At 42.4% G+C, this 12,778-nt stretch overlaps 1 protein-coding gene across 2 annotated transcripts in view; it reads right to left on the reverse strand.

Moving 5' to 3' along the window:
- Positions 1 to 8,351, reverse strand: part of LOC132822262 (PDZ and LIM domain protein 3-like) — a 104,400-nt gene extending 96,049 nt beyond the window's left edge. The window contains exon 1 of one of the 2 annotated variants that reach the window (XM_060835418.1): positions 7,963 to 8,351. In XM_060835418.1, coding sequence (XP_060691401.1) covers positions 7,963 to 8,055 — 93 coding nt within the window. In that variant the 5' untranslated portion in view covers positions 8,056 to 8,351. The remainder of the gene's footprint in view (positions 1 to 7,962) is intronic. The other variant, XM_060835409.1, reaches the window with a different exon arrangement.
- Positions 8,352 to 12,778: the final 4,427 nt, after the last annotated feature.

Below are 12,778 nucleotides of genomic sequence, written 5' to 3' on the forward strand. Positions count from 1 at the left end.
CTATTTGGATAGCAGTAGTGTGCATGGATATAGAGAAAGGTATGAAGTTACATTGCTCAACTGAAGAGCTGGCTTAGGCACGATGGGCTGAATAGCCTCCTATGGCACTATAAGAATTCTGAGATTCTGATTGTGTGACAAATTGAAAATCCCACGATGGCAATTAATTGAGTTCTTATTTATAAAAGATCTGAAAAAAAAATCTGATATTCATACAAGAGCTGACCATAAAGCTGTCAGAGCTGTCCATTGTCAAACTTGTAACAACTTGTTTGCTAAATGTCATTTTCGAGATGATCAGTGTGTATGCTACTTTTTGTGAATCTGAAGCTCTGGGTAAAAGTCCCACTTCAGACACATTGACTGTGGAATTAATGTTTGTGTTATGTTTCAAATAGGTTGCTTGTGCTTCCAACTCCAAATTGGGAAAAAGTATATGTGAAGATATCAAACATGTTGTTTGGGGAGGAAGCCTGCTATCCATTCCCAATCTGTTCTATATGACACTCCAGTCTCACCTGACTTAATCCTGAAGTGGCCTAACAAGCTATTCTATTGTATCAAGACAAGGGATGTCTCATCCTGAGAACAAATAGACAGAGTATTGCTCACAGACTTTATCATCAGCCTGACTCCGGAGTGAACACTAAATCACATACAACAGCCATGGCTATTTCTAGAAGTGACAGAAACACTAATTAATGTGTGCTATAATTATGTAGTTATACATGGAGATAGACTTTCATGTTACTATTTGAATTCAAAGTTCATAAAAATGTATAGTGTCAAGTATATAGTAAAGTATATTAGGCTAATGGACATCAGCAAAATTGACTCATTAAATGAGTCCTGTTGAGTAACCTATAATAAAGTATTATGAAGTGAAGTGATTACTTTATTACATTACGCAGCCTGAGATGAGAAATGTGAGGCAGATGAGAATGGCAAGGAAATTAAAGGGAGAATATTACAAATTAATTACATTTAGCCAGAGCAATTGAAATGTAAGGCCAAACGCAGGAATTATTCACATTTAATTTCACAATGTCAGCAGATCCCAAAACATTTTATAGTCAATAATCTGTTTTTTCATTGATGCAGATGAAAGAATAATTATTGGTAAGAACACAGGGAAAGTATCACTGCTCCTCTTTGAAATTTCATCACAGAGTCTTGTACACCCATCTGAGAGCGGTCAACTGTCAGATCACTGCCTTGGAATACTAAATGCTTGAAATTAAATCTGCTAGCACGGTTTTTAAAATCTTCGTGATTACTGCATGATAAACTGAAAGTCCAAGTGATGTTGCTGAAGGTGCCATAGCCCACTTTCAAGTTAAGAGTTCTGCAAGTTGTAAATGTTGTCCTAAGAACACAGGAAAAAACCGCACTGAGATTGTTTCAATTGAACCACTGATTAAGTTAAGGAACTGCCCAGAAGAAAAATGCAGCAAATACAACATGGCAGGGAAATAAAGATGCACCAGCTGCTAAGAAATCACTTTAATAGACCAAAAGGAATCTGTCCCAGAGGGACAGAAGACACGAAGTGGACTTCACAAATGGACTTCTCAAACTAGAGCTTTAAGTCAATACCGATCAGTACAATTTAAGGCAATTCTATAAAGCTCTGAAAACAGTGTACGGTCCATGCACATGTGACCACAGACCTTTCTCAGAATTGAGATGTGTTGCTGGAAAAGCACAGCAGGTCAGGCAGGATCCCAGGAGCAGGAAAATCGACGTTTCGGGCCAGATCCCTTCATCATGATTCCTGATGAAGGGTTCCGGCCTGAAACGTTGATTTTCCTGCTCCTCAGATGCTGCCTGACCCATTGTGCTTTTCCAGCAACACACTCTCAACTCTACTCTCCAGCATCTGCAGACCTCACTGTCTCCCTGTTCTCAGAATTGACAGATGTACAGGACAGTTAGCTAAGACTGCTGGACTGATCATGGTAAAGATGTCCTTATTTTCCCATCAATCTTAAATAGAACAGCAAAAAACAAGCTTCTAGACAGGTCCACACATGATAATTGGACAGTACATTGTGAAAGTTGACAAAGTAATCATATCCCTACTCGCAAGGAATAGGAGAACTCATCATCGATGCCCAGCTCAGATGTAACACATGTATAGTGCATATATCTGATGAAAAAGTTCTGACAATGTTTCTGTATCTCGAACTTAAACTTGGGCACTGTCTACTGAGATTAAGGGATGGGGATTCCTTGAAGATAAATCTCAGGAAATGTACCATCTGGAAGAAAATATGCAAGAATTAAGCAGGGAGCATTCTTAAGTAATGGTGCTGTTTCCTTTGAATGGCAAAGAATACGGGCAAGTTAGAAAATTAGACAACTTGCTTCATCTGCACTGTAGAAAATTTTATACATCTTCAGTCAGTCCAGAGTAACATTAGAATTCAGAACAGATCACTTCACACACAAAAAATGGTGTGTGACTATGGACTATGAGAAATTGGAAAATTGAACTGTTTTATCATTTAATTTCTTCAAAATGCAAAGTCAATGAGCACTGTGATTATCTGATTTTTACTGAAGAAAATATGCAATTTGGGAAATAGAACCCAGTAAAGCTCTTAAGCGAGCTAAGAGGTGGATTTTATAGCTGTTAATTCTTGCACAACCAGATTTGGAAAATTCCTAGGATCTGTGCAGTTCATTCCCAGCAGCAATGTTTGAGTGTTGAGTGTTTTCATAGGCCTAGACTTGGGCAGTTGGAGAAACCTGCAGGGAAAGTAAAGCTCTCTGTCTCTCTCAACCAGTAACAGACAAGGTAAAACTATCTGAACGAATTTCAGTGAAGTGATTGGTGAAATCTGATAAAGTTTCAAATATTAGACGAACTGTTTCCAATCTGAATCCAAGGTCTAGTTTGAAGATCCTACATCATTCTGTGACTTTTAATAATTTGATCTTGTTAGCAAGAAATCAAAGAAGCTGTGAGAACTGAAAGCCTTCTGTCTTCTGAATTCATACATTTGCCCCACAAAGGTGTTGTTCATTTTTTGCTGAGCTTTTTCAAACCCATACTATCTTTCAGAGGTCACCAGTCCTGATTTGCCTGTGCAGTTGGAATGAAGGGGACATTGTTTAATTATGAATACTCCCTCCATTGTTAACCATTTTTGTCACCTGTTTTAAGAATGCATCTTGCTTATAATAAAAGTTATTTTAGGGTTCATCAAATAACCCAGTGGACATCTATTTTACTCTGGATAGCAGCAAGCATGAGAGACAAATGGACCATTTTGGTGATTCTTTAAAACATTTGCACTTTTAGTATGCCTTAGAGTCATAGAGATGTACAGCATGGAAACAGACCCTTCGGTCCAACCTGTCCACGCTGACCAGATGTCCCAACCCAATCTAGTCCCACCTGCCAGCACCCGGCCCATAACCCTCCAAACCCTTCCTATTCACATACCCATCCAAATGCCTCTTAAATGTTGCAATTGTACCAGCCTCCACCACAACCTCTGGCAGCTCATTCCATACACGTACCACTCTCTGCGTGAAAAAGTTGCCCGTTAGGTCTCTTTTATATCTTTCCCTTCTCACCCTCAACCTATGCCTTCTAGTTCTGGACTCCCTGACCCCAGGGAAAAGACTTTGTCTATTTATCCTATCCATGCCCCTCATCATGTTGTCAACCTCTATTAGGTTACCCCTCAGCCTCTGGCGCTCCAGGGAAAACAGTTCAGCCTGTTCAGCCTCTCCCTGTAGCTCAGATCCTCCAACCCTGGCAACATCCTTGTAAATCTTTTCTGAATCCTTTCAAGTTTCACAACATCTTTCCGATAGGAAGGAGACCAGAATTGCACGCAATATTTCAACAGTGGCCTAACCAATGTCCTGTACAGCTGCAACATGACCTCCCAACTCCTGTACTCAATACTCTGACCTATAAAGGAAAGCATACCAAACGCATTCTTCACTATCCTATCTACCTGTGACTCCACTTTCAAGGAGCTATGAACCTGCACTCCAAGGTCTCTTTGTTCAGCAACTCTCCCTAGGACCTTACCATTAAGTGTATAAGTCCTGCTAAGATTTGCTTTCCCAAAATGCAGCACCTCGCATTTATCTGAAACTCCATCTGCCACTTCTCAGCCTATTGGCCCATCTGGTCCAGATCCTATTGTAATCTGAGGTAACCCTCTTCGCTGTCCACTACACCTCCAATTTTGGTGTCAGCTGCAAACTTACTAACTATACCTCTTATGCTCACATTCAAATTGTTTATGTAAATGACAAAAAGTAGAGGACCCAGCACCTTATGGCACTCCTCTGGTCACAGGCCTCCAGTCTGAAAAACAACCCTCCACCACCACCCTCTGTCTTCTCCCTTTGAGCCAGTTCTGTATTTAAATGGCTAGTTCTCCCTGTATTCCATGAGATCTAACCTTGCTAATCAGTCTCCCATGGGTCAGTCTCCCATCAGTCTTGTGGAGTATTGAATTTATTACCAGCACACTCCTTCCATCCAAGACATAACAATGAGTCCCGTTACAAATGAAGGAAAACTGACAGCAATGAAATATATACCAAATAACACCACATATTTTTGTTCTATTATCTGATTATTGTTTCAAACGATTACAATTTGGCCTGAGCAGTTGGATTGTCTTGAAAGCTTCCATGAAGTTAACTGATGGAAATGAGTTACATAGAACCATAGCGTTCCTACAGTATAGAAAGAGGTCATTTGGCCCATCGAGTCTGCATCAACTGTCCAAAGAGCACCCCACCCAGACCCACCCAATTTCTACCATGGCTATTGCACCTAACCTGTACACCCTTGAAAACTATGGGCATTTTAGCATGGCCAATCCATCTAATCTGGACATCTTTGGACTGTAGGAAGAAACCCATGCAGACATGGGTAGAACATACAAATTGCACAAAGACAGTCCTGATGAAGGGCTTATGCCCGAAACGTCGAATTTCCTATTCCTTGGATGCTGCCTAACCTGCTGTGCTTTAACCAGCAACACATTTTCAGCAAATACAGTCATCCAAAGTCTGAATTAAGCCTGGGTCCCTGTCACTCTGAGTCAGTACTCATAACTATTGAGCCACACAGATGGCTGGTTTAGTTCAGTCCCTAGTTAACAGTAAGCCCTGAGAAATTGATAATGGAGTATTCAGTGGTGATAACATCTGGAGAAAATGCAGAAGTAGCAATTTGGCTGCCCACCATTTAAAAAAGATTGTGGTGGATCTGATTGTGATCACAAATTCACATTTGTGACTGCCTCTGATAACCGAACTACTTGCTTATCAAGGAGAGAGGTTGAGAGGCAGCCTGATAGATATTTAAAAGATTGTGAATGGCATGGATAGAGTGGAAAGTATGAGGCTTATTTCCCCCAGGGTAAAGGGGTCAATTACTAGAAAGCACAGGTTCAAGGTGCAAGGCAAGGGATTTAAAAGAGATGTATGAGGCAAGTTTTTCACACAAAGGGTAGTGAGTGCCTGGAATGTGATACCAGAGGAGAAGGTGAAAGCTGACACAATAGCATTATTCAAGAAACACCTGGACAGGTACATGAATAGGAAGGGAACAGAGGGACATGGATCCTGTAATTGAAGACAGTTTCAGTATAGAAGGGCAAAATGTGTTGGCGCAGGCTTGGAGGGCCAAAGGGCCTGTTCTTGTGCTATATCGTACTTTGTCCTTTGTTATTTACTTTGTTCTTTCTTGAAAAAAATGGTCATTGTCTGGCACCGTGTGGCATAAATGTAACAAGCTAAAGGTTGTCCAGCTCATTCTGCTAAAAGGTAGAGACTGCCCTGGTATCTGATCATCAGCAAATGATGCTGAACATTGTGCAATCCATCAATGAACCAGTCCGCTTTGGCCTTCAAAAGGTCTTTGAAGAAGCAATTGAAGATGGTTGGTGTAGAATAGTATTCTGAGGAACTCCTATAGTGATAACCTGGGGCTGAGACGATGGACCTTCAATAACCACTGCTGAAAATGTGTTGCTGGAAAAGCGCAGCAGGTCAGGCAGCATCCAAGGAACAGGAAATTCAACGTTTCAGGCATAAGCCCTTCATCAGGAATTTGAAGGCTTACGAAGGCTTATGTTCCTGATGAAGGGCTTATGCTCGAAACGTCGAATTTCCTGTTCCTTGGATGCTGCCTGACCTGCTGCACTTTTCCAGCAACACATTTTCAGCTCTGATCTCCAGCATCTGCAGACCTCACTTCCTTCTCTTCAATAACCACTGTCATCTTTCCTTTGTGTAGGGTGCTTGAGTGAAATCTGGACCCCGCCATCAAAAGTAGGAGGGAGTTGAAATCCTGGGAGAATTGTATATTGCTATGTATATTACTATGTAATTGTATATTACTATTTGCCTTCATACTACGGGTGACATCCATATTATTGTGCAAAATGTAATAGATCCTGAACAGATCCAGCAGTTGAAAATTGGACATTGATGAGTCAATGTAAACAAGCAACAGAATGGTCATAATAATCAGCATATCCCCCATTCTACCATTAGCATCAAGCCAGATGGCCATTCAATGAGGAGTGCACAGGGCACACCAAGAACAGCCCCTAGAAAAATGAGATGGCGACTTCATGAAACTCCAATACACACATGCTGGACAGCAGAAGCACTATGCTCTGTACAGAGCTAAGTGATCCCACAAACAACAGATCAATTCTGCTTAGTCAGGAACACTAGTAAACAATTGGGAGGGAAACAGTGCTCCATTAATGATGGTAGAGTCAAACATGTCAAAGCTAAGGACAAAGTTGAAGTATTTTCAACTGATTTCACCAGAAAATCTAATGGAGGACCCACTTTGTTCTCCTCCTGAAGCCTCAGCCCCAAATCATAGAGTTCTTCAGTCCATTCAGTTCACCTGATATCAAGAAACAGCTGGATCCAAACAGCGCAACTTTCCCAGAGCAGCAACAGCACTGGCGTCTACACAACATTGTGCAGAACCACAAGTAAAGCGGAGGCGAGAAAAACTCAGCAGGTCTGGCAGCATCTGTGGAGAGAGGAACGGAGTGCTGAAGAAGTCATACCGGACTCAAAATATTCACTCTGCTCGGTCTCTGCATAGATGCTGCCAAATCTGGTGTGTTTTATCCAGAACTTTCTGTTTTACAGCATAAATGTCCAGGTATGTCTTGCCCTCAAGAGGCAGATCAATCTAATTACTATCCCACCACATTGCTCCCAATCACCTGTTAAGTGGTGGATAATGTCTAACAAACAAAATTCACAAATGAAAGGCAAACGTTTAGGGAAAACTGCTACTACTGTCATTCAATTTCTCTCTCATCACCAAGTCAGGCATGAACAATGAGAGTGGTTAATGCTGGCATTCATGATAAAAATACGGGTTCATGTTGGAAAGATTCAGGTCAAGCTGCAGCTGTGGAGAGGGGGAACGCTTCAAAACTGGGGGGAAAAAAGCTGCAGCGTTTTTCTCCAAAGACTGCTCTCAGCTCTGCTGAATAGTTACTGTATTCTCGCTCAGATTTCCACCATTTGTGCTTGTGAGAGATGTTCAACAACGTTGGCGATTAAAAGGAAGCTCAGCAACACCATACCAGGTGCTGAGCGAGGTGCCTCTCTGTTAGCGTTTATCGTTTACATGAAAAAAAACACCTCGACGTTTACAATGAACGTTGCTTCTAATGTGTCCGGGGGACTGTGTGGCGAGGGCAGGCGAAGCAACATGACAGGAGTCTTGCTCATGTGCCCCCCTCCTCAATGATGCCTCCACTGGAGTAGGGGGAATCAGCTTGTGACAAACTCTCAGCTCAGATCTTACACCATGAAGACACGGCGTAGTGTGGAGATTTCTGTGTAAAATAATGTGCATCACCATCCCCTCCTCAGCAATGCAAATACAGTCACCTCGGAGCCCGCAAGTGTAGAGGGACACACAGAAATGTAACTCACCCGGGAGACGGTCAGAGACTGGTTAAAATCCGCCCCACCGGTCAGTCGAAAACCCCACGGCCCTGGTCCTGCCAAAACCACGTTTTGCGGCATATTGTCTCTTATTATTATCCGCGCTGGTTACTAGTCAACTCGAATAGATCACACCTTTTTGAATCCTATATTGAAGAGACTGTGAACCCCTTCCCCTGCCCTCTCAGCTCACACTGTTCTGCCAAAAGCTCCTTTAAATGAACTTGTCTTGCCGGCCCGGGTCCGCCCAGCCCTCCGCCCATTCGCTCCCGGGACAGTATCTCCGCCCCCCCCCGGGAGCCCGCTGTGAAGGGACAGCGGGAAGAACACCGAGAGCAGTCTGAGCGCTCCCCTCTGCAGGCCGGCACTCAATCCCCAGCACTGACATCAACCCTCAGCGCTCAGGCGTGTGCCCTTATTTGGTTTCAAGTTAAAATCCATTCTGGCTCTGACCTCCCCACAACTAACTCTCCGCAGGGTTTCCACAGCGACTGGCAAACAAGAAGTGGCGAGGAGACAACAGTGAGCCACTTCAGCTGAGGTCGTGTTGAAAAGCTGCTGATGAACTAGGGGATATCAGTTGAGCATCTTCCATGGTTGGTCTTTCAGTGAAACTTCGGGCTGTTTCGACGTTTCCCCCCCCTACCGATTTATTTTCCCCAGCTGCCTTCACGAACATGTATAAAGTGTGTCTAGTTCTTTAACATCCCTGTTTGGATAACGGAAGTGAAAGCTAAAAGTGAAAGAAAGATGCTAGGTGTACGCATTCAGCTATGCACACTTCAAGTTCATATTTGTGATGCTGAAATGTAGCCCACCTGTTCCGATGATGAATGAGCATGTCCATGCCCAGGATGTCTAATTGTTGCTACAGTGTTGGAGAACTACCTTCATAGACAACCTCCGAAATGTTGCATATTGTCCCTGAAGAAGTCTCACTCGGTATGTCACATTGACCACTGCCACTGCAGGCCATAGACTGTAAATGGCTGGAGTTTTGGCATCAGATTGCGACAGAAATATTTGAGATTTAGCGAAGAGAAAAGGAGGAGAAAGATTGAATTGTTCACAGCAGCAATTTCACTTTTCCTTGCACCCACTGCGCGGAAACTGCCAGTCATAGAGAGACCTGACTAGCCAACAACGGGCTAGCAACCTATGTGCACGGCCTTCCTAAAATCTTCATCTGTAAAGAGATGTCAGCAGGGAGATTAACTTTTCTAGGGAGTATATTAGAATATATAGCAATTGATATGCCAGTGTATTTGACTTCTGTACGTTAAGTGAGTGTACACACCACTGCCATAAGAGAGGAAGATGCAACGTTATAAGACACTAATCTTTATAACATTGACATTTTCCAAAATCTGGATCCTACCTGTTGACTCCATCTGCCTCTTTGGTGATAGCCTAAGATGGCCCAATCTGTTTGCAAACCTTGGTGTCACATCTGATCCTAAGATGAACCTCTGACCTCACATTGGTGCCAATATTAAGACTACCTGTTTCTACCTATAAATCATTGCCCAACTTAGTCCCCTTCTCAGCTCATCTGTAGCCAAAATGCTTATTCCCGCCTTTATTATTTGTAGGCTTGATTATTTTGACATATTCCTGATGGGTCTTTCATAATCTACCATCTGTAAAGTTGAGATCATGCAAAACCCTGCTAAGAAGTCCTGTTCCCTTCTCAGTCCTCTGCTCAGTGATCAATCTTGATTCATGGTCAAGCAAAACCTCGATTTTAGAACAGAGAATGGTGCCCAGTTCAGCTGGTCTGGTAGCATCTGTTGAGATGGAACAGAGTTAATATTTTAAGTCTAGTGTGACATCTTCAAACAGATCTGAAGAAGTCATGTCGGACTCAATGTTCTGATTCTCTTTCTACGGATGCTGCCTGACCTGCTGAGTTTCTCTAGTATTCTCTGTGTTTCATTCAGATTTCCAGCATCTGCAGTACTTTAGTTTTACTTGATTTTAAGACTCTCAGCCTTGTTTAAAAATCAATACATGGTCTCAGCACTCCTTCTCTCAGAGTGTATTCTACATGGTGAGAACTTAGGAATGGTAGAGGACCAGAGAAGTTTAGAAGACAACATAGAGATAATATAACAAAATAGTGGTCATGTATTTCAACAATTATAATGCTTACTGGTCAGGTTTCATTCAGATATAAACTAATGGAGATTATGCTACAGTACTGTAACCTTCAGTTGGAGGTGATCAATTAGCTCAGTTGCCTGAAAGGCTCGTTTGCAATGCAAAGTGGTGCCATTAGCATGGGTTCTACTCCTGCACTGCCTGTGGTTACCATGAAAGACTCTCCTTCTCAACCTCTCCCCTTTCCTGAGGTGTGGTGATCCTCAAGTTAAACCACCACCAATCATCCCTCTGTCTAATGAAAGAGGAGCCCGAAAGTCCAGTAGGATTATAACTACTTAGACTCCACTTGGAGAACCATGTTTAGTTTTGGGCACGACATGTTGAAAGGGATGTATTGCCTTCACGAATGTGCCATATAATTCACTAGAATAATAGCAATGTCTAAAACTTGGGTGAACTTGCAGCATGGGTTGGTACCTGGGATTTTGAGGTGTGGCCATTTCAGAGACATGGCTAGAGAAGCAACAAGAATGGTTGTTGCAGATTCTGGGATTTAGATGTTTCAACAAGAATAGAAATAATGGTAAAAGAGGAGGGGGTGTGGCATTATTAATCAAAGGTAGTACTACAGCAGCTGGGAGAACGTTTGAGGACTCATCCACTGAGATAGTTTGGACTGAAGTTAGAAACAGAAAAGGAGGTCACCCTGTTGGGAGTTTTGTATAGGCCACTGAATTGTTCCAGTGATATAGAAGAAAGGATAGCAAAGTTGATTCTCGATAGGAGCGAGAGTAACAGGGTAGTTGTTAAGGGGACTTTAACTTCCCCAATATTGACTGGGAATACTATAGTTCAAGTAGTTTAGATGGATCAGTTTTTGTTCAATGTGTGCAGGAGGGTTTTCTGACACAGTATGTAGACAGACCAACAAGGGGCGATGCCATATTGGATTTGGTACTGGGTAATGAGCCCAGCCAGGTGTTAGATTTGGAGGTAGGTGAGTACTTTGGGGAGAGTGACCATAATTCAGTTAGGTCTACAATAGCAATGGGCAGGGTTATATACCGCAGGAAAAGAGGTATAACTCAGGGAAAGGCAATTATGATGTGATTAGGCAAGATTTAGGATGCATAGGATGGGGAAGGAAACTGCAGGGGATGGAAATACTTGAAATGTGGAGCTCATTCAAGGAACAGCTACTGCGAGTCCTTGATAAGTATATATACATCAGGCAGGGAGTGAGTTGTTGAGAGAGGGAGCTATGGTTTACTAAAGATGTTGAAGCTCTTGTCAAGAGGAAAAAAAAGGCTTATGTGAGAATGAGGCATGAAAGCTCAATTAGGGGGCTTGAGAGTTATACGTTAGCCAGAAACGATTTAAAGAGAGGGCTAAGAAGAGCCAGGAGGGGACATGAGAAGTTGTTGGCTGATAGGATCAAGGAAAACCTTAAGGCCTCCTATACATATATCAGGAATAAAAGAATGACTAGAGTAAGATTAGAGCCAATCAAAGATAGTGGTAGAAAGTTGTGTGTGGAATCTGAGGACATAGGGGAAGCGCTTAATGAATACTTTTCATCAGAATTCACATTGGACAAGGGCAATGTTAGTGAGAATACGGAAATACAGGCTACAAGATTTGATGGGATTGAGATTGACAAAGAGGAGGTTTTAGGTAAAAACAAGGACCGCAGACACTGGAAGCCAGATTCTAGATTAGAGTGGTGCTGGAAAAGCACAGCAGTTCAGGCAGATGCTCCTCGGATGCTGCCTGAACTGCTGTGCTTTTCCAGCACCACTCTAATCTAGAAAGAGGAGCTTTTAGCAATTTTGGAAGATCTGAAAATAAATAAGACCCCTGGTCCAGATGGGAATTATCTTTGGATTCTCTGGAAAGCGAGGGAGGAGATTGCAGAGCCTTTGGTTTCGATCTTTATGTCATTTTGTTGACAAGAGTAGTGCCAGAAGAGTAGACAATAGCAAATGTTGTTCCCTTGTTTAAGAAGGGGAGTTGGGACAGCCCTGGTAAATATAAACCAGTTACATTTACTTCAGCTATGGGTAAGGTGTTGGAAAAGGCTATAAGAGATAGGATTTATAATCATCTGGAAACGAATAATTTGATTAGGGATAGTCAACACGGTTTTGTGAAGGGTAGGTTGTGCTTCACTAACCTGACTGAGTTCTTCGAGAAAGTGACAAAACAGGTGGATGCAGGTAAAGCAGTTGATATAGTGTATATGGACTTCAATAAACCATTTGATAAGGTTCCACATGGTAGGCTATTGCACAAAATATGGAATTTCGGAATTGAAGGTGATTTAGCAGTTTGGATCAGAAATTGGCTAGGTGAAAGAAGACAGAGGGTGGTGGTTGATGGGAAATGTTCATCCTGGAGCTCAGTTACCAGTGGTGTGCTGCAAGGATCTGTGTTGGGGTTACTGCTGTTCGTCATTTTTATAAATGATCTGGATATGGGTGTAGAAGGATGGGTAAGTAAATTTGCAGATGACACTAAGGTAAACAGATTTGTAGATAGTGCAGAAGGATGTTGTGGTTTACAGAGGGACATAGATAAGATGCAGAGCCGGACTGTCAAATGGAGTTTAATGCAAAAAAGTGTGAGGTAGTTCACTTCGGAAGAAGTAACAGGAATGCAGAGTACTGGGCTTATGGTAAAATTCTTGGCAGTGTAGATGAGC

This window comes from Hemiscyllium ocellatum, chromosome 2 (assembly GCF_020745735.1).
Source record: "Hemiscyllium ocellatum isolate sHemOce1 chromosome 2, sHemOce1.pat.X.cur, whole genome shotgun sequence".
NCBI classification, from domain to species: domain Eukaryota; kingdom Metazoa; phylum Chordata; class Chondrichthyes; order Orectolobiformes; family Hemiscylliidae; genus Hemiscyllium; species Hemiscyllium ocellatum.